Source organism: Nestor notabilis, unplaced genomic scaffold (genome assembly GCF_000696875.1).
Source record: "Nestor notabilis isolate BGI_N333 unplaced genomic scaffold, ASM69687v1 scaffold1494, whole genome shotgun sequence".
Taxonomy (NCBI): domain Eukaryota; kingdom Metazoa; phylum Chordata; class Aves; order Psittaciformes; family Psittacidae; genus Nestor; species Nestor notabilis.
This window is the reverse complement of record NW_009926669.1, coordinates 35,369-56,691: the sequence shown is the minus strand read 5'-3', so window position 1 is coordinate 56,691 and position 21,323 is coordinate 35,369. Positions and strand designations below refer to the sequence as shown.

The following is a 21,323-nucleotide window of genomic DNA, read 5'->3' as shown; positions in this document are numbered from 1 at the left end:
CCTGGATGAGTAACAGATTTCATATTCAAAAGATGCTGTCATGCTACTTCTTCCTGCTGTTTTACACCCACACACAAACCACCCTCTCTCCCTGAGTTTTGCAGGGAGCAGGAAAGGTGGGGAGATACAATATTGCACAACTCTGATTTATCTTCATGATTAAGTAGCAGTCCTGACAGTCTGGAAGTGAACACATTCCAGACCTTTGCCTAGAAGGATGAAAGCTGTGACATGGTGCCTGTAAAAAAAAAAATCAAAAACCAAGAAAAATTTTCACAGCTCCTTGGGTATAACTATGAAGTTCATCTCCCAGAATTTACACTGCAACTGCGGCAAGGTCTCCTGAATTAAAGTGGCTATTCTAAAGACTATGAAGATTTGCTGGCTCAAGTTTAATGTCAGTTAACAAGAGGGAGAGTGCATCAAGCAGACTGCACATATCCCCACTGATAAAAAGTGAGCTCATCAAAGACGACTTATATACTTTGATGAACCCATTTTTTACATAGTCATGGTGGCCCTTTGTAATACTCTGGCAGTGTAGCCCAGGACAACACACCAGCACAACAGTCATTAAAATGCTTTGTGGACTTTGGAAATTAGCTTCCAACCCTGGCCTAGGCAGCATCCCATTTTCTAACAGTATCATACTGTTTCTTTCTCTATCAGCAAACACTTACAATCCACTTCGTCAATTTAGTGAACGAAGACAACCGGAAGTATTAGCAGCAGCACTGAGAAGTCAAAAATCTCACAGGACCAGCCATGAAAACGCTGGCAGAGTTGATTTCAGCATGTGCCAGCAACCTGATTCATATGGGCAATGAAACACAAGGTAGCTCTAATCTAATGGACAAAAACATTAGCATGGGATAATAGCTTTTTTTCCTAACTACCAGAGACTTAGACCCAACTTTACATGAAGGGCTCATGAACAAGGACAGGCATCAGAAAGTTAGGAAATTCAAACCAAATTCAACACATGGGAGAGCAGACCTTATGCATCAGTTTATATTTTGTAATAAAGTTTTTAACATCCAAAATACAACACATTATGCAAGATATATATTTGGAGAGACAGCAATAAGAAGATAGGCAACTCTTTCCTCTGTAATTTGGATGACACTTCCTTTTTTATCACTTGTTAAAAATGTCTCCAAACTGTGGAAAATCCAGTACATTCACCATCAGGTTGTCAACATCTTTGGCTTCAGTCTGCACTGCCCAATGCTACACTCTGTCCCCAAGCCATTGCTCTGCAGAAACCACCCAAACCTTTCCTAAATATCGAGAAAAGATTTTCCAGATATACTATGTAGGTATTTGTGTAATGACTGTTGCTCCTTTTTTCTCACTGATTGAGAAATGTGGCATTAAGAACTAGAGAAGATACCTAGAGTCCAGAGGACAATATAATTTTCAAGCAGGTAAAATGCTGATATGTATTTAAGATCAGTATATCCTTTCTATAGCTCACATTTACAAATACATAGTCCAGAAAATAAAGCATAATGATTTTGCAAAGAGCAGAAAAGGATTCATCAGCTTGGAACAAAAGAGCATGTTTGTACACAAACGGGAGCATTATAAAAGTTCAGAGGGTTTTTTGGGAGAAGGGGGAAAAAATCCGTAAGTTAAATTTAGAGTGTCTGCATTTTTCTTATTTTATTAAAGGTGCTGGGGCCTAACAATTAGACAATAACCAAATTCTTAATTTCAGTGCTCCCAAGGTACCCTGCTCCACCTCTAAAACCACTGGTCTAATGACTGCCTCATTTTCAGAGCAAAAACCCCACCTCCTGTGCATCATCTCCCAGTTGTGCACTGGAAATCTTATACTTTTAATCAAAGCCTGTCACTGGAAGAAAATTATAATTTTCTCCTGTCGCCCACAAAAAGAAACAACAAACCCAAGAAAAAAACCCTAAACTCAATTGCCTCAACTATGACAGATGACACAAAGAACCTTTTCTTCCTGGTACTGATAATTAAATTCTATAGCTTATTGTTTCAGATAAGCATTTGTACTTGTATGGGAGAGATAAAAAAGAATTTATTCTTTCAAGAGGCTCTAATGAAAGTGGCAATAGGTTAAGAACGTGTAGTTCACAGCCTTCCCCCAGCAACTCAGCAAGAAATAGAGGTTAAAGTTGGCACAAATTCACATGTAGTTTATTAAAATTGGATGCTTCTGGTTTCCAAGTCATCATACAATACAATACATGAGTGACACAGAAAGCAAATAAGGTTTTAGCTGCATTTAATCTTAAAGGTTGGAATTCGAAGCAGGTCTGTACTGCTGAGAGAAAAAGCTAAGCCAGCTGGGCTCTCTTTTCCCAGCAACACAGTATGAGTATGGGCATGACCAAAATTATTCTAACAGTCTTGTGCCAAGAATATTGCTCAGTCTGGGCTCCAGGTGGGGTACCTGAGAGGCAAGAAAGATACAAAAAGAGGTTCCTGTTGATTTCTTCTCTAAGTAGCCCTAGTCATAGGGCACAGAGCAGCCTGACTGCCACATGCCCACCAGGAAGGAAGTTTTTTTAAGCATGCTTCCATGCTCTGTGGCTTGGAGATGTAGTAATTTCATACAGACACTGTGTAACCACAATGCATGGTGCTGTGCTTAAGCCATGCACAGAGACAAATGTATTGAGACTCCTTTGCTTATGCGACTTCATGACTAACCTTGGTCTCAGAGTACAGGGAAAATCAGCTTGTTTCTATCTACCACAAGGAATAAGGAGATGCATGGCAAGAAAAGGCCAGAGCACAAGACACCAGAAGGGAAAAACTGCATTTGGAATCTTGGAAAGAGGGTGCTACTGACAGCACTGCACAAGTCTTGACTCCAGCAGGAAGAAAAATTCAAAGCAAAACATTGCCTGTCCTCTTTGCTTACAGAAACCTTCCTTAATAGGTCCTGCAATTCAGTCCTTGTGAAATGCTAATGCCTTTAGAGAATCCTACCCCTGGCTCAATATTTAGTCATGAAATTGATGATTCCTCCCTAGAAGAAGGTGAAACTAACTCGGTCTTCTGAAGTAACAGAGGCAGTTAACTACGCTTCTCTCTGTGTGCAATGCCTCTCAACCAGGAAAGAGGCAAAACCTAGTTATTAAAAACATATTTAATACATACGTATCTATCAAAAAAACCCTGGCTATATCAAGTTTTATCAGAAAAAACAAAATATTAGGACTGGATACCACAAGGTTTCCAAATTTCTGGAGCAGGTGCTCACTTAGAAAAGTAAAGGAGCAACCTATCAGGTATAAATACACATTCAGGTTACAACAGACTTACAGCAATAAGATTATACTTGTCCAGACTTCTGGACATGAATTCTGCCCCAGTGAGTGGGTTAAGTCTCTTCTAACAGAAGCAGACTGATACAAGCTGAAAGTGTAAAATAGGGTTTATTTATTTAATTAGCTAAATGACTTGAAATTTGAGATGTCTTCTGCTATTACATGACAGGTATAAATTCAGAACTTAATCTCCCAAATGCAATTTGCTATTATGGCTATTGTAGCCAAGTAAGTTTAAGAAATTTTGACTGCTTTAAATGTTTGGGGAATTACCTGCATCCAAAACGCCTTGTGCCAGGATTGCTCCAAACTTCGCCATAACATCATCATGCTTATCATTGATCACTTTGGAATACAGTTGTCTGAACTGGCTGACCTAGATAAAAACAAATAAAAAAGAAAGATCATAAAACTGACTGCATGGGTCAAATATTCTGTCTTTAGTGGAAGCATCCTAGATTTCTGCATGCTAGGACAACACTTTTTTTTCAACAGCTTTAGTCATTGGTGTTACAAGTCATCCAAGTAATAATTAATTATTTTATAATTGATTTTAATTGATAATAATCTTTCATTAAGATGTTTTCCTCACTTGAAGATACCCACACAGCAATTCTAAAATAGTCAGGATGAACATGCATATCCAAACCATATATTGTAGGCCTCACAGGAATAGCCTGCGAATCTCTGGAGTGCCACTGGAAGAAACAACCAACTGATAAGTTTATAGCAAGAACTACTACATGTTCTTAGGTGTGTGACATTGCAACCGTATTAAATTTCCTTCAATTCCTACTGCTGAAAATCTCAAGCCTATTCCATTTTTCCTGTACAATGTTTCTGCTGTCTGATAATGCCCTTATGGTGAGTCATCAGCAAATTTTGTTGCTTTTAAATGAAAATCATTAATGAAAATATTTAGTAAATTAACAGTTTATGCCTTGGTAAGTTCACCACAATATCTTAAGTACACGTTAGTACGGGAAATTGCTAAACCTTTGCTCACACTATTATCACACATTCATCTTTCACTTGCTCATTAAGTGTTGAGGACACAGAACAGTATCACATCCAGCAATATCTAAGGCTTTTCCTCAATGACTTTTTCTCTTAATATACACTGTGAAGCAACAATACATCTTAATTAACTTTTATAGCTGAAAAATCAGACCAGGAAATCCCAATCTGCAAGCCAGTCAAAACCTGAGAAGCTGCATGCCATCCACAGCATGTGTGGACATTTTGTTATACCCCCCTTCACTAAATTAATTTTAATTGAGATACCACGTGACTTTCAGTTCTCTTTTTTTCTGTTTTCATGCTAAGCGTTCACTTGACATGCTCAAAAGTAAAGGTAATCTTTTCAGAAAGGCTTGAACAAGCTTCTCCCCATTACTAGTCTGCTTTGATGCTGTTTTTCCAAGTCCTCTTCCTACGTTTGCAACCATAGACGTGAGGGCAAATTTCTAGCTTAGGGCTGTAGGGCCAGACAGCCACCAGACAGAGAGCAGTTCCTAGTACTGCAAATGTAGTTAAAGTTTCCAAAAATAAAACTCTACCACCACACAACCCTCTAGCCACTTTCCACGTCCAAAGAGCACATGCCTCTCCAGGGACACCAATGGTATTTGCTCAGTGACGAGCGCCTAAAGAAAGGTCCTGCTTTTCAGCTGTGAAACACACTTGGCATCTGCTGTAGGCAAAGAGGCCAAGCTCCAACACTACCATTAGGAATGTCCTCCTGCACAGCTTCTGATGCTCCCAGAGAAGGAAGGCTTAAACATTGACTACAGTACTCAGGAGGTCCTTCTGGCTGATAACAGCATGCAGCAAAGAGGTGGTACCCCATCCATGCAGGACACCACAAGCTCCAGAGCTGTGCTAAGGGTGAGCAGCACTGAGCAACAGGAGCAACATTCAGGCATCACTCCCAGCATGTGGCCTGTCTTGGGGTGCACTGGGGAATCTCAAAGTGCTTAGAGCAAGAGTTTTCGCACCCATGAAAAAAACATTCATACAACTGAGTCAGTGACATGAGAACTGCGCTGGGAGTAACATTTTGTTACACTGGAATTCATCAAGGTCAACAACAACAATAAAAAAAAGATCAAAACAGAAGAGAGATCTGACTGAGAGCATCAATTAGACTGCAGGGGTTTCTTAGCAAAGCATGAGATCAAGTTCCCAAGTAAAAGCACATCAGAGCCATGAGGTAATCCTGCAGCTGAGGTAACGCTAGCAGTAAATTTCACCACATTTCACGTGTGAATTTTTGATCAGAGGCAGTCTGAAGCTGAAACCATACCTTTGAGAGATTATGCCCAATGTCTGGGATGGAAAGAAGACAGAGGTTGCCTCTCCAACCTACCAGCTGCTTGGCTGCCCTACATACTTAGTGAACAGTTCAGAATAAGACTGCATATTTTCTGCAAAATAGTTCTCAATTCTTATTAACCCACCACACTGCCTAAAACACAGGCAGTCTTTAAACAAACACTCTCTGATTAATAACTTTCCTGCCTTCATTCTTTCAGCCACTATAACCCAGCTGTACTGTTACCTCAACTCCTTCAGCATTAATGGCATATAACCTGACGGAATTTACATCAGTCTGTGACAGCAGAAGGCACTAACATTCATAGGAGTAAATCGTGACCTGCTAAACATGACTGTGTTAAAATTACTTTGTTTCACACAAAAGAACAGTCTCACAACCATGAAGCTCCACAGCAGCCAGCCACTTTTAAATAGGGGCAGAAAAGCTTAACAAAACAACACTTCTCCTGTAGAGCACAAGACATTTATTAAAACTGACAGGGAAAAAACAGCACCTATTTCCATTTTTCAGTCCAAGTCAATCAATTTGTTGCTAATATTGGTTCTCTATTCACCAATTTCCCTTTGCATTAAAAAGATCTTACTTATTAGTTCATATCCCCAGAAGGAGCTGACTTAAAATCTCCTTGCATTTATTAAAGCTAAGAAAAAGGAGCAATGCATATTTTCAGGGCAGCCGCACAGACAGATGTGTGGAAAGGAGATACTGCATGCACGATAACGGGTTTATTCTGGATATACCAACCACACTCTGCTCTTGCTTCACTCCATTTATGCTTTTTCACGCTCTCCTGATTTTTATTTATAAAAGCTTACACTGAGGTTTACACATTTAATATAAACAGTTTGTTTCTTATGCCCGATTTCTTGTACATTGGAAAAATACCTTAGTTTGCATTTGCAACCTTGAACAGGGCCTCATCCAGTATCAAGGGCAACCACATGCACACTAGGTGAACCAAAGCTTTCAGATATTATTTGGGACAGACACAGAGACACTAAAACAACATGTAAAACTATTCCTCTAGGTGAGCTGAGCAGTACAATTCCAGTACCTCTGTTTAGAGCACATCATTCCTGTGACTCTGGGCTCAGCTTCTGGGTTTGTAATATTTATAAAAACAAAGACATGTTACAAAGTTCATTTAGTAGATGGTAATCTAATTTACACTGTAATCAAATCTTCAGTGTTCTTGCTGTGTGAAGGAAGAAGACATTCAGCAGAACTGCTAATGTTTATGCTGGTGTCTGAAGACTGATGGAGCAACACATGGGAACAGAGGGCAGAAACTCCTTGCTAAGGAACAGCAAGGCAAGGCTAGCAGTGGAAGTCATCCGCCTCCCTGGTCATGGTGCCCCTGTGAGCACCCTTTCCTAATATGCTTTCCACAGCTCTTACTCACATGTACATTAGTCCAGAGCAAATGAACAAAATACCCGGGGCAACAAGCCCACCAGGGACATCAGTGGAAGCAAAATAGTTCTATGAAAGGGTGGGAGACTACTCCTCCTGGATTTATGGACCGGGCAAACTCAGACTGAAGGACTGCGTCAACATTTGAACGCACAGTAGACCTGCACGTTTATTCAGGCTGTTCCTATAAAGCAAACACTTCACAGGACTGGGAGTTTTGACTGGATCAGGTCCAAGCTGAAAATCTTCTTTGCTGCTGGGGAAAGCCTGCTTTGGCAGCTCTAGCTGCAGTGGTTCAGGAAGGTATCATCCTCACATGGAGCCACTGCTCCATGTCTTTGGAGAAAGCAAGAGCAGTACAGACAAAAGCTCAGTTCTGCCTTTGCTGTTGGGGCACTCACTTCCTACAGAATGGAGCAAGATATCAACAAACAGTAATTTCTTATGCTGTTGAAGGAAAACCTGCCAGAGTTTGTCTAGTACAGCCCTTTAATCTGCTATTAGTTTTCCTTCAAACCACAGCAACAAGCACATCCCAAACTACTGAATGGCTTTATTTAATATGTTACGAAATCCACAAACTCTGTTTCTCCCTTGAAATCTTCAAGCACTTAAAAATTTTATAGCATTTGGAAATGCTACTAAGAAATTTATTTGGGTGACTTCCAGGAGGAACATTAAAATGTAGGCAGTGACTCATTTTATCTTTACTAACAAGACACACACACCATTTTGGTAATTAATGCTGGCCAAAACAACATGCCACTGATTTCAAATGAAGCCAAATGTGCAACCTTGGAAACGCTGAGGAAATAACACAGGCTTTAAGACGTGAGAATGATACAGCACCATTTCCTACCACAGACCTAAGGGGCTGTCATTTATTGGGTTATTTAGCAATTTTCTCTCCACCAGTCAACATTTATGCACATGAAGCCCATGAGATTATGAAGACCTAGTAAACAGCTAGGGGAAACAGTGGCAGGTGATGTGCCTGATATGCTTTTTGCAAATGCAAGTTCTTAAGAACAAAAGTATTTAGGAATTTATTATTAATAAAATAGGTTTTAAACTGCTTGCATGTTCTATCTTCTTCAGAAGTTGAAGTTATTCTGTGTACGTTTGCTCTCTTGAAAGAGTTTACAGTATGCAGGAGCATCTAACAGTAACAAGCTTACGAGAAGGAATGTGAAGGTGCTACTAGAATATAGCAAAAAATCATTCTTGCATTCTAGCAAAACCTAGTATTTCATCTAAATGAAGGCAAAAAAAAAGACAATCTGGTTCTGTTTTCTTTACATCTTAAAGATAATAGGCCAAGATGATCAAAGAGGATGGAGGAAAAGCCTTGACCTTGCTTATTATCTTCTCATTTTATAGAATGACTATCCTACAAAAAAAACCAGGAAAAAGTAAATTAAATTCAAGATATTAGACATGCAATTTGTCTCCAAAATTGCTGTCTTAATTGCTCTGCAGGTCACAAATACATAATGGAGTTGTCACTGATTTTTGTTACAATAACCTCATCACATCTGTAATTTAGGATTCCATTTCACAAAATAAACTTGTTATTCTTCTGTATCCTGCACTATTATGGTTCTTAAATGTATCAAGAGGTCAGGAAAAATCATGCTGGCTGCACAGGGTGGAATTGTGATTCCACTCCAAAGAGTCCAAATCAGCTTTATACAAGATTTGCTGCCCCTTTTGACACTTAAGCAACTTGCAAGTTCAAGGGACCTCCATATAATGACAATTCTTTATTTAAACTCTTTATTGAAATTCTTTAATTAATTTGTGTAAATAAAGAGTGAATACAACTAAAAGGAAGACGAATACAAAGGAAATCACAGCAAAAGTGATTCAAAGGCATACACCTACATTCTCTCACAACAAAAACGCTTTTTTTTAAACCAAAATATTTAGATTCTTAAATCTCTGTTTATTGATGGCATTTCAGCACTGCAACACTCAGCTCTCAAAACTCTGAAGTTATTTTACTCCTGAAAAATCTAAATCTATTCAAGGAAGATTGTTTGCTACCAGATTGTTTGCTACCATCTTCATCCCAAACTGTCACTAGAGAATTTAAAGTCTTTCTAATGCAAAGCTTACAAGCAAGAAGTAAAAAAAAAAAAAATCAAAAAAAAAAAAAAAAAAAAAAAAATCCCAGAACAGACAAAACAGAAAAGCCATGATGGGAAGCTGGTCAAACTATATGTCACAATCTTTATTAAAATCACCATCTCTCACATGCAAAACATCATGAAATATTTAGCAGCAGTGAGATGATGACATGTAAAATTCAGATCTCTATAACCCCACCAAGACCACAAGTACAGCTTGTGGGATACGAAACCCATCCTGCTCGTCTTACTAGCTGCTTATCCAGCAATGCAAATACTCACATACATCAGGTTAGACACTTTGGCACACAGTGCACCAGCATGCCACTTAGGAATCCAATCAGATCAAAATATGCCACTGTAATCCAAAAATGGCTGGGTTTCTGAACTCACCCTTTCACATCAGAGTAAAATAATCTTTCTTCAGACTGGCAGAGTGCTCCAAAAAAAGTTTCCCATGGATAATAAATAACTTAATTGGCAGCACAGTCTTCAAAATATTCTTTTTACTTTTGAGCAAGAAACCGTGATGGTTATAACCAACTTTTGGGGTGTTCAGAACAAGTAAAACATCTACACGCAATGTTTAGTTCCTAAATTAGCAGAATATTTTCAGGATTACTTATTATTTTATAATCTGCAGTTTTGGGGGGTTTGTTTTTTTTTTTTTTTACTATCTGCAGTATTTCTACGACTGGGTAATGAATTGCCTTTTGTATCTATATTATGTAACAATTTTGGCTGAAACAAGGCTCTGGCATAAAGCTTTTTCAGTTCCTCTCCCCATTTTTAAGCAAGTCAGTGAACCCCACACTATACATCTCATCCCATACTTGCAGTTTCTTTCCATAGAAAGACAATTTAGCTTCACATTACTAAGACTTTGTATCTTGGAAGATCAGGGGATCCAACATAACTCTAATGTTCTCCACTGGCTTATCCAGTTGAACAACAATTCTGATACTATAAACAATGCTCCCAGACTCTGATCAGTAAAAAGTAACCGGTTGTTTTCTAACTTTTACCTTAAAAAAAAAAATAAAAAAAATCAAGAAATAGAAGGAAAAAACTGTCTGCCAGCAAATCTTCATCTTCCATGACTTGGAAATACTCAAACACCTATATTTGCAGACTTCCTTCACTGACTTTCCCAAGTAACATTTTCCACTGGAAAAAAAGAGGTTTCTTTCTTTCTCTCCATCCAAACGCAGTAAAAAAGTGGCTGTTCTTATCACAGTTCAGTTTCTAAAATGACATCAATAAAAGCAACCCGTATATCACAGATGAGTAGCAAAGTACCAGCTAGTGCTCTGCCCCAGCACTCACCAGAGCAGATGAAATGTGGAACCTCAGAGCTTCTATTAATGCAGACTTTTAGTCTGTACAAATGTTTGCATATCATCATCTGTCATATATTCACATGGCAATCTATTTTTAAAAGCTAAACACAGCATATGCAATCCTTTTTGCCTTCTGAGCTGAAAGAAAAACTCCATTAAAAACAAGAAGTACTTGCTATTAAGCCACTAAGCCAGTTTTGATAGCAGAAACTGTTTCTCCTGAAGGCTACAAAAGAAACATAATTATAACAGGACTTCCAGGCTGGGTGATCACATCCAAATCCAAGTTTACTCTCATCAAAATCAACTTCTTTACAAAATAATGGTTTTCACATAAGTCATGAGCATACAGACCTTGGTGCATGTTAGTGGATGATGATCACTTTCATATCATTACAAGATGCTTTTAGACCTTGTAAGAAAGAGCATTTATTCTTGTAACACCTAGAGTTAAAATGCTGTCATCTATCAGGCGCGTTTTGATCAGCATGCATCACTCCTCCATTCAAAAGTGCATGCTCTGCACCATGCAGGAGCTTCCTGCTGTGCATTCAGCTCTGACTTTTTACAAGGCACATGCACTCTCTTGCCAATCCTTACATGCAGTGCAAATCACTGAAGATTGGCATCCAAGACCATTTTTCCACCTAACAAGCTGGTATGTAAGATATGCCACACTACCTTTGGGCAGGTAATCTCAGTCTGCTGGATCATGATAAGGGCAGATGCAATCAGAGCTCCTTGACGTACATAGTTCACAGGATCATTTGTCATTGGCTCAAGCAAATTAATTGCTTCCTAGAAAAATAAAGAAATAAGCAGTTGCTAAGTTAATATTATTCTTTTAGGATTCAATACTCTAATGGAAGGTTATGAGATTGATGCCATCAGATATATTTTTAATATATTTTGCCTGTTCTTGGTAAATGAAGTGGAAATCTTTATTTCTGTGGACTTTCAGCTAAAAATTGGGAAGAAAAAATCCCACCAAAACCAAGTGATGGATGATACAAGACCTACCTGCAGAAATAGGGCAACAGATAAACAACAGTTGTTGTAAGCAACAGATGCATTCATCACATTAGAACTACTGACATGTCTTAAACAGGACACATAAATTATTCGTACACTTTCTTTGCCATTCTTCCCAACAAAATACAGCAGCATTACCTTCCTTTTCTGCATAAGTAACAAGTGAACCAGAAATCTCAAAGAACATCTTGGAGGTTAGAAAACAAGATGGTAAAACAATCCAGATCCCAAATTCTTGGCCTTTCACTTTATCGTTAGAATCTGTAACATTTAGCATCACATGAATGCATTCATTTCAAACCTATATGTAGGCTTCCTCTGAGCCCCCAAATAGTAAATCTACAATTTTAAAACATTTCAAAATGCTCTACTGCTTCTTCAAATTCAGTAACTTCCCAGCTAGACACAAAAGGAACATGATCCATAATGACCTATCAGTAAGTATTCCTTCCAATTCAGTCACTGTTTATGAAAAGCTTTAAGAGAGTCTATTGTAACAAATGCTGCTTAGATGTACCCAAGACCAGCATGGGGAATTTACAGGCACCTCTGACTAAATCATCTCTGTAGGCACATTTTTTGATCTCCATTTATAGTTCTACCACTTTGCAAGCCATGACTTAAATATACACAGAATCATTACAGAGGCAAATTTATTTCAAAACATGCAAGGTCCTCCGTGCACATTATTCTGGACAAGTGAGCTCATCTTAACTCACTGTTACCAAAATGAGATTCCTCTCCTTCCTCAGTTTACCTTCAGCTATCCAGCCCTTTCCCTGCATTAGCTGCAGCCCTTGTCTCACCTCTCAGTGAGCTTTTCCAGCTTGATAATACAAGGGAGAACTGTTCTCTTTTTTGTTGTTGCTATCTGGGTCAGCTTTCTGTGAATTTCTGTCTGAATCAGCTCACCAGGGAGCTGGACTTCAGACAGAACAAAAGATGGCAGGAGGGACCAAGGCTACTGGTTTCAACAGCAGCAAACTGTTAGTGGGCTCAGCCAGCCTTCAGCAATCATGTTCTTCAGATCTAAGCAGAATAAACCTAAGACAGTCGTTTAGTACAGCAATAAGCTGTACAGATAAATTTGGTCTGTGGCAAAACAGGGGCACTCTGAAATGGTATGTGAAGCAAGCTGTTAGATACTCTTTGGAACAGAAAAGATAACAGTCAGACTTCCACCCTAAGAAGCTCAAAGAGCTCTTTTAATTTGTTATGTGATCTTCTGATTTACAGAAATCAGACAGAATCACCTGGCAAACTCTTTTATGGAGCTCCCTCCTGTCCACACTTAAACTGAGGACATTAGCAAACGCAGCTGAGTACATGAGTCTACCACCACAGACCCCTCCCGTGTTACTTCTGTCAGAATAGGGCCTTCAAGGAGAAGCTGATTTTATACAAAACACTGTTTCTAAGAATTAATTCTAGAATAACATCGTGCCTTCACTTAGACTGCTTTTGCCAACTGAGCTATCTTGGAGACTGTGCTTCTCCACCTGAAGGTGACTCATTCTTTGGCACATATTCGATACCACATATGGAACATCCTCTGTGACAAAAAGCTGAATTTTCCAGTCTCCAAAGTTCAATATATTTGGGCCTTCAAAATCTACTAATATAAGCTCTGGAAGACATGTCTGTATGTAATCAGATGGTTTATGTGTTTATCACACAATGTATCTGGAAATAAAACAGACTTATTTGTGCAACTGAAAAGCATTTCCACTTAAATGAACTTGTCAGATGCAGAGTGTTAAAAATTCTTTGTTAAATTCTTTGTTAAAAATTCTTTGATTCCATCTTCCACTTGAGAACAAAGCAACCTGGATAAAAAAATAGGGCTTCTAACTTGCTTTCAAGTCTGCATGATTTAGATACTAAAGATGGCAGGCAGAGCATGTCAGCATCCTGTGCATTTCACAACACAAGCAACATGCTAGGGAGTGCCCACTTGCAAGAGCCACAGACCAAGTGTTTGATAGTAGCTGAGGAAGGGATGATACAGATAAGCATGAAATACTACATGGATCTTCCATGAACTGTGTATTACAGGACAGAAGAAAGGAGCTAGAAGTTATGCAAAATACCTGCTGTTTTCCTGATACTGGCATCCTCGTTCCCCATAAAGCAATCTCTAGAAGATCAACTCCAAGGGCAAAGCTGTATTGATTTTGAAGTACTGAACATACATTTAAAGCTCAGTGGCAACTTGACAACTAAGAAAACTCTAAGAAAAGTTTTGAAGACAAAATTCCAAGAATCTGGCAATAATGTATAAAACCATTATCTACTGTATACAAACTTTATCTATTCTGTACAAGCAGGAAAAGAATCTCTATGCCCAGGACAGTTAAAGAATTTAAAGAAGTACTGCTCTACTCCAGCTGGTTAACAGTGTACTTATGTGAGAAAGCTCTGTGTGTGTGTGATGTTTCCACACAGATGTGTCAGGAGAGAGCAGAAACAGTACTGGCAACGGATGCTTCTGGTCCTCACCTTGTTTCCAGTGCCCGCACAGCAGATACCCAAAGCCATGGCAGCCCCATAACGCACATGGGGATTGTAGCTCTCTGACAGCAAAGAAACCACGCTTGGACATTGCTCAGGAGTCCTAGAGAAAGCGGAGAAAAAAAAAGAAAAAGAAGTTATTACTGTTCTTCAAAATATGGAGACTTCACTCTGTTCACACTAGAAAATTTAAAATTGTCCTTCCACACCATGTTTTTCATTTCTCAAAACCAGTGGAGTGGAACAAATGGATTAAAAGGAGAACAGGGAAGTGCACAAATGAATTAACTTCTCTATCACTGCAGATACTACACACTGCTCCCACTACTAAAGTCTTCCTTTTGAGTGCATATTTTCTGCATTCAAAAGATGACTCAACAGAATGACATATCTATTGAGATTGAGGTCTTTGTCTCTAGAAATCATGCTGTTGTGAGACCTTCCACTAGCAGAGATTTACACTGAATGAGACACACAGTACTAAGCCTCCCATCAGCAGACACAAACCCCAACTCCAGTATTCAATCGACCTTCAACGTTGGTAGGTCCTAAAATCCTTTTCACAATCACTGTTTTTGCTTTCCCCTCCTCACCCCACCTACTGCTATAAATCCAAGCATGTGAGGAAACTCAAATACAACACACACTTTCAATCAGTTTATCAGCAATGTCTACTGTTGCCTCTTTACAATATTGTCCTGTGATGTTGCTGCCTTTTAAGAGATCTTCATGCCTCACCAGCTGGGAACCCCTGTGCTGTTTGGTCATTATAGCAACAGAACTTCTAGTGCTGGGGGAGATGAAAGGAACCCTTAATTTCCTACAACAAGAAGCACATGTTGCTAATGCAAACAGTCTTGGAAATACTGAGTATTTCTGAAGTAGGGCAGAACTCATTTACAGGTGTGGATATATTTATTTCCCTCCTTTGTAGTCATATTTATCACTCCATTAATTTTGATGCCACACAAACCGCTTTATAATATTGTACGCTACCAATTCCAGCATTCCTAACACAGCAAAGGCAAAATTGTTTTTAAAATAAGCATCTCTGCAGGAGACAAGTCTGCATTCTGAACTCTGTCACAGCTAACCAGTTAAATTTACCCAATCTCATGACACCATGAACACACAAGGGCGATGCAGGAATGAGGTTGGCAAGTACATGCTCATGAAAAAGAAAGATGGGAACCTATAAATTGCAAATGATATAATGACATCTGTTTTCAAAGTGCACATCATTTGGTTATCCACTCCACCTCCATGTGTCTTGCAGCCCAGACTAGCTTTTTAATTGCCGCATTCACAATCCTAAAAGTGGCCTTGCAAGCCTTTTTCTTTGACTACAAACTGATTTCAGACTGAAATGTACAAAGGAAAGCCAAGAACACCTTCTTATGTTTGCTATACTGAAAGACGGAGATTGGAGGGTGGCAGTAGTAGCTGTTGTACTCAGGAATTACACCACCGTGTAGAATCATTAAGTGTCTATTAAAGCACTCAACAACTCAAGAGGTCAAAACCCCATTATATAGTATGCTCCAGTACTGGTTTTAGTTAAATGAATACCTGAATCATAGAAAACAGAAACAAAGTCCTTAAGCAATAATCTATTTCATTTTCTTCTTATTGTACCTGGGGACAGAAGACATGCTCACACATACTCATACTTCAGTTTTACTCTACACACAAAATCAGTTAACTTCTACTCAAGCTATTATCTCTTCCTATAGTCTCCTCCAACAACTAGTCCTAAACTCCTCTCCCCTGCTCCAGTTGATTGCAGACAGGCAGCACCACCCTCCTCCCAAACTGCTGAAGGGAACCAAAGGCACACAGGTTTCAGAGGCTACTCAACCTCAGCAGTAATGGCAGCAAGTACCCAGATCTCTGCCTTCACCCCTGCTTCCAAAGGTCTGTTTCTTTCTGAGTTTTCCTAAAACATCTATATGTTTTAGGAAAAGAATCCCATCTACTACCACCACCAACTTACAAAAACACCCCAAGAAACAAAAGCAGAAAAAAAACCCCAACACATAAAAGAAAGGAACAAACACAATTTTTCTGGAAACTACTGCTTCTAAGATGCAGCTGTGATGACAAATATTAAGAAAGAAGGAAGAGCTGGGAAATGGAACAATTCTGTCTTGCAAGCAAGCAGAAGTGAAGACTATAAACTAAAAGACACATTTAAAACTATCTGTCAGCCTCTTGCTCAAATAACATCTTGGATGCTGACAATGTGGTTGGTGTTTTGTATTGTTTTGGGTTTTTTTAATGAGCTGATGTGAAGACCAGGAGTCACAAATCCTGTAATAAATGAGCCCAATCATTCAGCTGCACAAAAGTCTTTCAGCTCTTGCACAAAGATTTTTAACACCTTTGTGTTTGCTTTACTTCAGCAAATTTTAAACAAGCAGTTTGCAAGCCAAAGAGGAGAAAAGACATTTTCTGGCAAAGATATGGTTATGCACTTTGAAGCATAAGTCATTAAATTCCTGTTCAGAAAACTTGGACACATCTTTGTGTCTGCAGGCTCAGAAGTTCCAAAACAGTTTTTATTATAAAATCAGGATTAATCTACATTAATTGATTAGGGAATTCTTAGCCAGGTTTAAATTATTTGTGGCCATTATTTTTAAATGCTTTTATCTCAAATCTACCCATAAAACATACAAAAAAGTATTTTGACAGGGGGCCTTCTGTAAATCCACTCTGGGAGTTAAAGCTACTTAACGGGGTCCCACCACTTTCCTCAGCAATGGAGTATTCTCTAATCTGCAATCTTCAGAAGGTATCTTCCCACATAATAGAGAACTAGAAGGCAGAACCACAGGTGGGCTGAGGAAGCAAGAGTCTTGTAAAAATGCTTACCAGGGGAAAAGAACTTAAGTACACAAGAGCATTCTTGGTATCAATGCTTAAGCAATAACATTTCCTTGCTCACTTTATTGCTGAAAGGCTTTACAAAGTCCTACACGCTGTTGCCAAAGGTTAGCCCATATAAACCCCAACTCACAATAAATAAAATTCATAAAATGCAAAACAATCTCATCAAGTGATCAACTGGACACAGAGGGTGGTCAGTTTTCCTTTCAGGGGACCATGGAAGCTTCTCCATACTTTGCAGAAAACCCTGAAACTGTATTTCCTTTTCACCACAAAACATTTCTCGCAGCAGCATTATAAGATACCTGTAAGGAACCTAAACTGTCTTGTTTTTCTGAAGGTAATTATAACTGCAACTTCTGCAAACAGAGTAATTCTTAGTAGGCTTTGCCTACAAGAGCCTTACTGGGCTCCTGAAAGTTGAGGAGCACTGTTAGATACATTGACTCTGTTTAACAATCCACTTCAATGTTTTTTTCTAAGAGGTATGCAACACCACCACAAGACAAACTAAAAACTCAGCTTGCCATATCTTGAAGCACATTCCACTTGATTTCTTAGATCACAGCCCCATTAGAATCGCATCCAAATACCTTTGTGCTGTTTATCTCCAATTCTGTAAGTTGCACATCTTGAAGGTTAGAGGACTACTGCCATTTCTCTTTATATTTTAGCAGTATTTAAACATGAAACCCTGTATATGTATATAAGGTAGCATCAAAAAATAAATAAAGAGAATACTAAAAATAAACCATCAGACTGGTCTTGTGATTGAGACTAAAAATGGAAGCATCTGAAGCATTACTAACGTACACTGACTTTTTAATCTAAATATTTAAGGACCTCACAATTCACTGAAAAATGAAATGTCAGAGAATTAAAGAACAATGTCAAATATATCTTTTAAAATTCTCATTAAGTCTCCCCAGTCATATTTCAAAAGATTCTAAATATTTATGACTTTCTAAACTATTGGTCATGAATTAATCATTTGGTACACAACTATTTCCACAAGTTGCTTTGGTAGTGCAGTGATAGATTTAAAAAAAAAAAAAAAAAAAACACGAAAAAAAAATCTTAACAGAAGTTTCATTTCATCCATGAATCCACGAATCAGTTAATAAAGGAGGAATGCGGATACCTAACTGCACAATTTGCAGTCATTTCTGAAGGGGGTGTGTGTAGCAGAGGGGGGAAAACAAAGAAAATGGAAAACCTGCAGAGAAAAATGCAATGAACTGACATATTTTGGTGTAGACTAAGCTCGGATGTAATTTTCCCTCTCAACAAAAACAATCTGAGCTATTCCCATGCCAGGAATTTCTGTAAATATCTCATGTGCAACACAGCCTCCTTTTCCACAGTACTTTTCTCTGAAATACCTCCTGGTTGTCTAAGCAAGAATTGATGAAGAATGAGAACTCCCAGGAGGCCTCCTGCTGTTGGGATGATGAGGCTGAATGCTGCCAACCGGCACAGAGGTGAACTTGAGGGATACGCACTGACTCAACAGTATTGTCACCAGTGTCAGCTCAGGTCTAATGTAGACCTGGCTCCATTCAAATAAAACAGTATTGGCAATTTGAAAACAGAAATAACAGCGAGGGGTGGGGGAAAAATAATATCTATGCATGGTTCAAATATTCTGGTTACAGTGGACCAGGAGTGGGGTTTAGCATGGTTTAAGGTTTATCATCATTTATCACAGGAAAGAAGCTGAATATGGGGGCAGGACAGAGGCCTGAACAAAAAGCCTGTCCAGAAGCATGAAGTAAAGAACCTGCTGCAGATCTGTAATAGATATAAAGGAGGATGTGCTTCTTAGAAATGATTCAAACTTGAGAAAGTTCAAAAAACATCACAAATGGCAGATAAGTTTTCTAGTCACCTGAAGCGAAAAAAATGCCCCAAGCAGGTACAAATGCCATGCAAGCCTACATGTGACTAAACATTTATCATCTTCCTCTGCTAGTTTCTAAGAAAACTCTTTTCATCTGTATTTAGATACTATCTCAAAAAAAAAAAAAAAAAAAAAAAAAAATCCTTTTCAATTAGATATGAATGTATTTATACAGCTTTTATCAGAGCAATCTATCTGCAGGCAACAGTACATCCTTCGGCTGGTGCTTCATCACAGTACCTCCTCCCTCCCAAATTATCAGATTCAGTCATTCTAGTGACTAAAGGGATTATTTTATCATATAAATGACATTGTAACATCCACTGTGGCATTCCAGAGAAGTGATTTTCTTGATTTTCACTACGACCAAAATGACTCTTTACTTGCAATAGCTGACAGCGATGTTTCTCAGACGGTAAGATCTGTGAAAAAAATTCATAAAGAGCTAATACAGAACTAAAGTCAAAAAAATTACATTTCTAAAGCTCTTGATACTTGCCCCATACTGAAGTGATTGAGGGATAGTGTCTATCGTGCTATGAAAAAGTAAAAAAACAAAACAAAACAAGCCTCTTTCAAGATAATGCTTCAGCTCCAACACAGGGTTGCATGAGTAACTGATGCTGATGAGTAGCAGATGGTTCTGATAGACGCACTGCCTATATTTTTCCCCAGAAGTTTTAATTCTGTTCTTTATATTCAGGGATGTGACATGAAGATCTGAATGTGACACATACCCACAAGTAAACCACTGAAGTTAAAGGATTAATCTATCTTTTACCATACTTCAGAGGGTTTACTTCAGAACATTTTTTTTCCATTTATGATGCAGTCATACTGCCAATAGCTCCATCTCCAAAAAGCAGTAGTAATTCCAGCCACCTTTCAAGAAGGGGAAAAAAATAGCTCAAGTGTTAATGATGAAGGAAAACAGGCTTCATCTGTACAATCAGAAAGAGTGAACACTGTTTAATCCAATGGAAATTTTGGTAAAGACTTGAAGTACAGCTAGATTAATGCCAGAAGAGCCTTCAAGATTTATTTTATAAAATAGAAGTTGATTAGACATAGTTGAGCTTAGGAAAATCTGAATCTGAATGCTCATTGGCCCAACACAGTATTGTCCTGTCTTGATGTCTGGTTTTTGTATGTTTTCATGCGCTCTGTTCTCAGTAATGTCAGGGGTGACGATGGGGAGGTGGTCAGATAAGGAAACAGAAATATCATAGCTGGATTAACCTTTATTTCCTAATATGTATTTTTCTGAAGAATAAAGATATCAAAAGTCAATTGCAAATGAACACAACATGGAATCTTACCAAAGGAAAGGAAAAATAAGGAACAAATGAAAAATACTTTGCTGGAAATTCTATTGTATCTGAACACATAAGTCAAGCATTTCTATTATTTACTGGCAGCAGCTTTCTCTCTTTGGCCCCAAAGTAGCTGTATTATAAAGATATGAATGTTTGTGTTTTGGTTTTGTTTGTTTGTTCTTTGATTTTTATTTTTTTTTAATTACCAAATATAAATTGATTCACAGTTCACCAAGGACCCGATTCCCAGCTCAGGCATGGTAAGCACCAGCAATTCATGGAATGTAATGGCCAGCGACATACAGGGAGTCAGACCATGATCTCATGGTCTCTTCTGGCCCTAAGCTCAAGGACTCTATTACACACTTGTCCTGCTAATGTCCTTGGAAGTGAACTTTATTTCCATTTTAACGCAGAACTATAAGGTTTTGTTAGAGACCAATACACACATCTGACAAAGTTGGAAGGTAACAAAAGAGAATGCTCATCATAATAAAATGCAGCTGCATGAAGAAATACTTAAAGTAACAGTGCACACGGTTAAAATAGTGTGGTAGACAATCCTTTTATTAAATTAGTCAAGAAAAAAATTGGAGCCTTTACAAGTCAGCAGAACTTTTTAGGGTTAATTGTGTTTCCATCCAAAGAGAGCGAGCAAGAGCAAGCGTATGCACAAGCATACACGCGCTATGGTGCATACAGCTACAATATTGTAGCATGAAGGGTCATTTACAAGATCTGCACATCCTGATGCAGCTACAAGGAGCACACAGTAGTGGAGCACTGAATCAATTAACCCTCTCTGGCTCTTTCCCAGCCAAACCCCCACTCATTTACTTCCCTGCTTTTCAAGCACTGGAGCTGAAAACACTGGAATGAGTCAATCAGCAAACAAGGGTAGCAGCAGACCGGGAGCTTCGCTAATGAAAAGAGAAAATTGCACAAAGACTCTGCTAATCACTTAAGTAAAATTGTCAAAATGATGGAAGAGAAAAGACAGCAAAAAAAAGAACACAACCGTATTTCTATCTTTTTTAAATGTGGCAAGAATTATTCTTCTCCTCCATTCAAGAGCTGGAGAAAATACCTGGGTAAGAAATACAGTTTTCCCAAAATAGAAATTCTTCATCTCAGTATTAGAAGA

The 21,323-nt window shown here is 38.5% G+C and overlaps 1 protein-coding gene across 1 annotated transcript in view; it reads right to left on the bottom strand.

Moving 5' to 3' along the window:
* The window catches only part of PSMD1 (proteasome (prosome, macropain) 26S subunit, non-ATPase, 1), a gene marked incomplete at its 5' end in the record, with an annotated part of 67,248 nt that overhangs the window by 12,487 nt on the left and 33,438 nt on the right, over positions 1-21,323 (bottom strand). Inside the window, 3 exons of the mRNA XM_010013630.1 lie at positions 3,585-3,687; positions 11,213-11,329; positions 14,063-14,177. Of these exons, the coding sequence (XP_010011932.1) occupies positions 3,585-3,687; positions 11,213-11,329; positions 14,063-14,177 (335 nt within the window). The remainder of the gene's footprint in view (positions 1-3,584; positions 3,688-11,212; positions 11,330-14,062; positions 14,178-21,323) is intronic.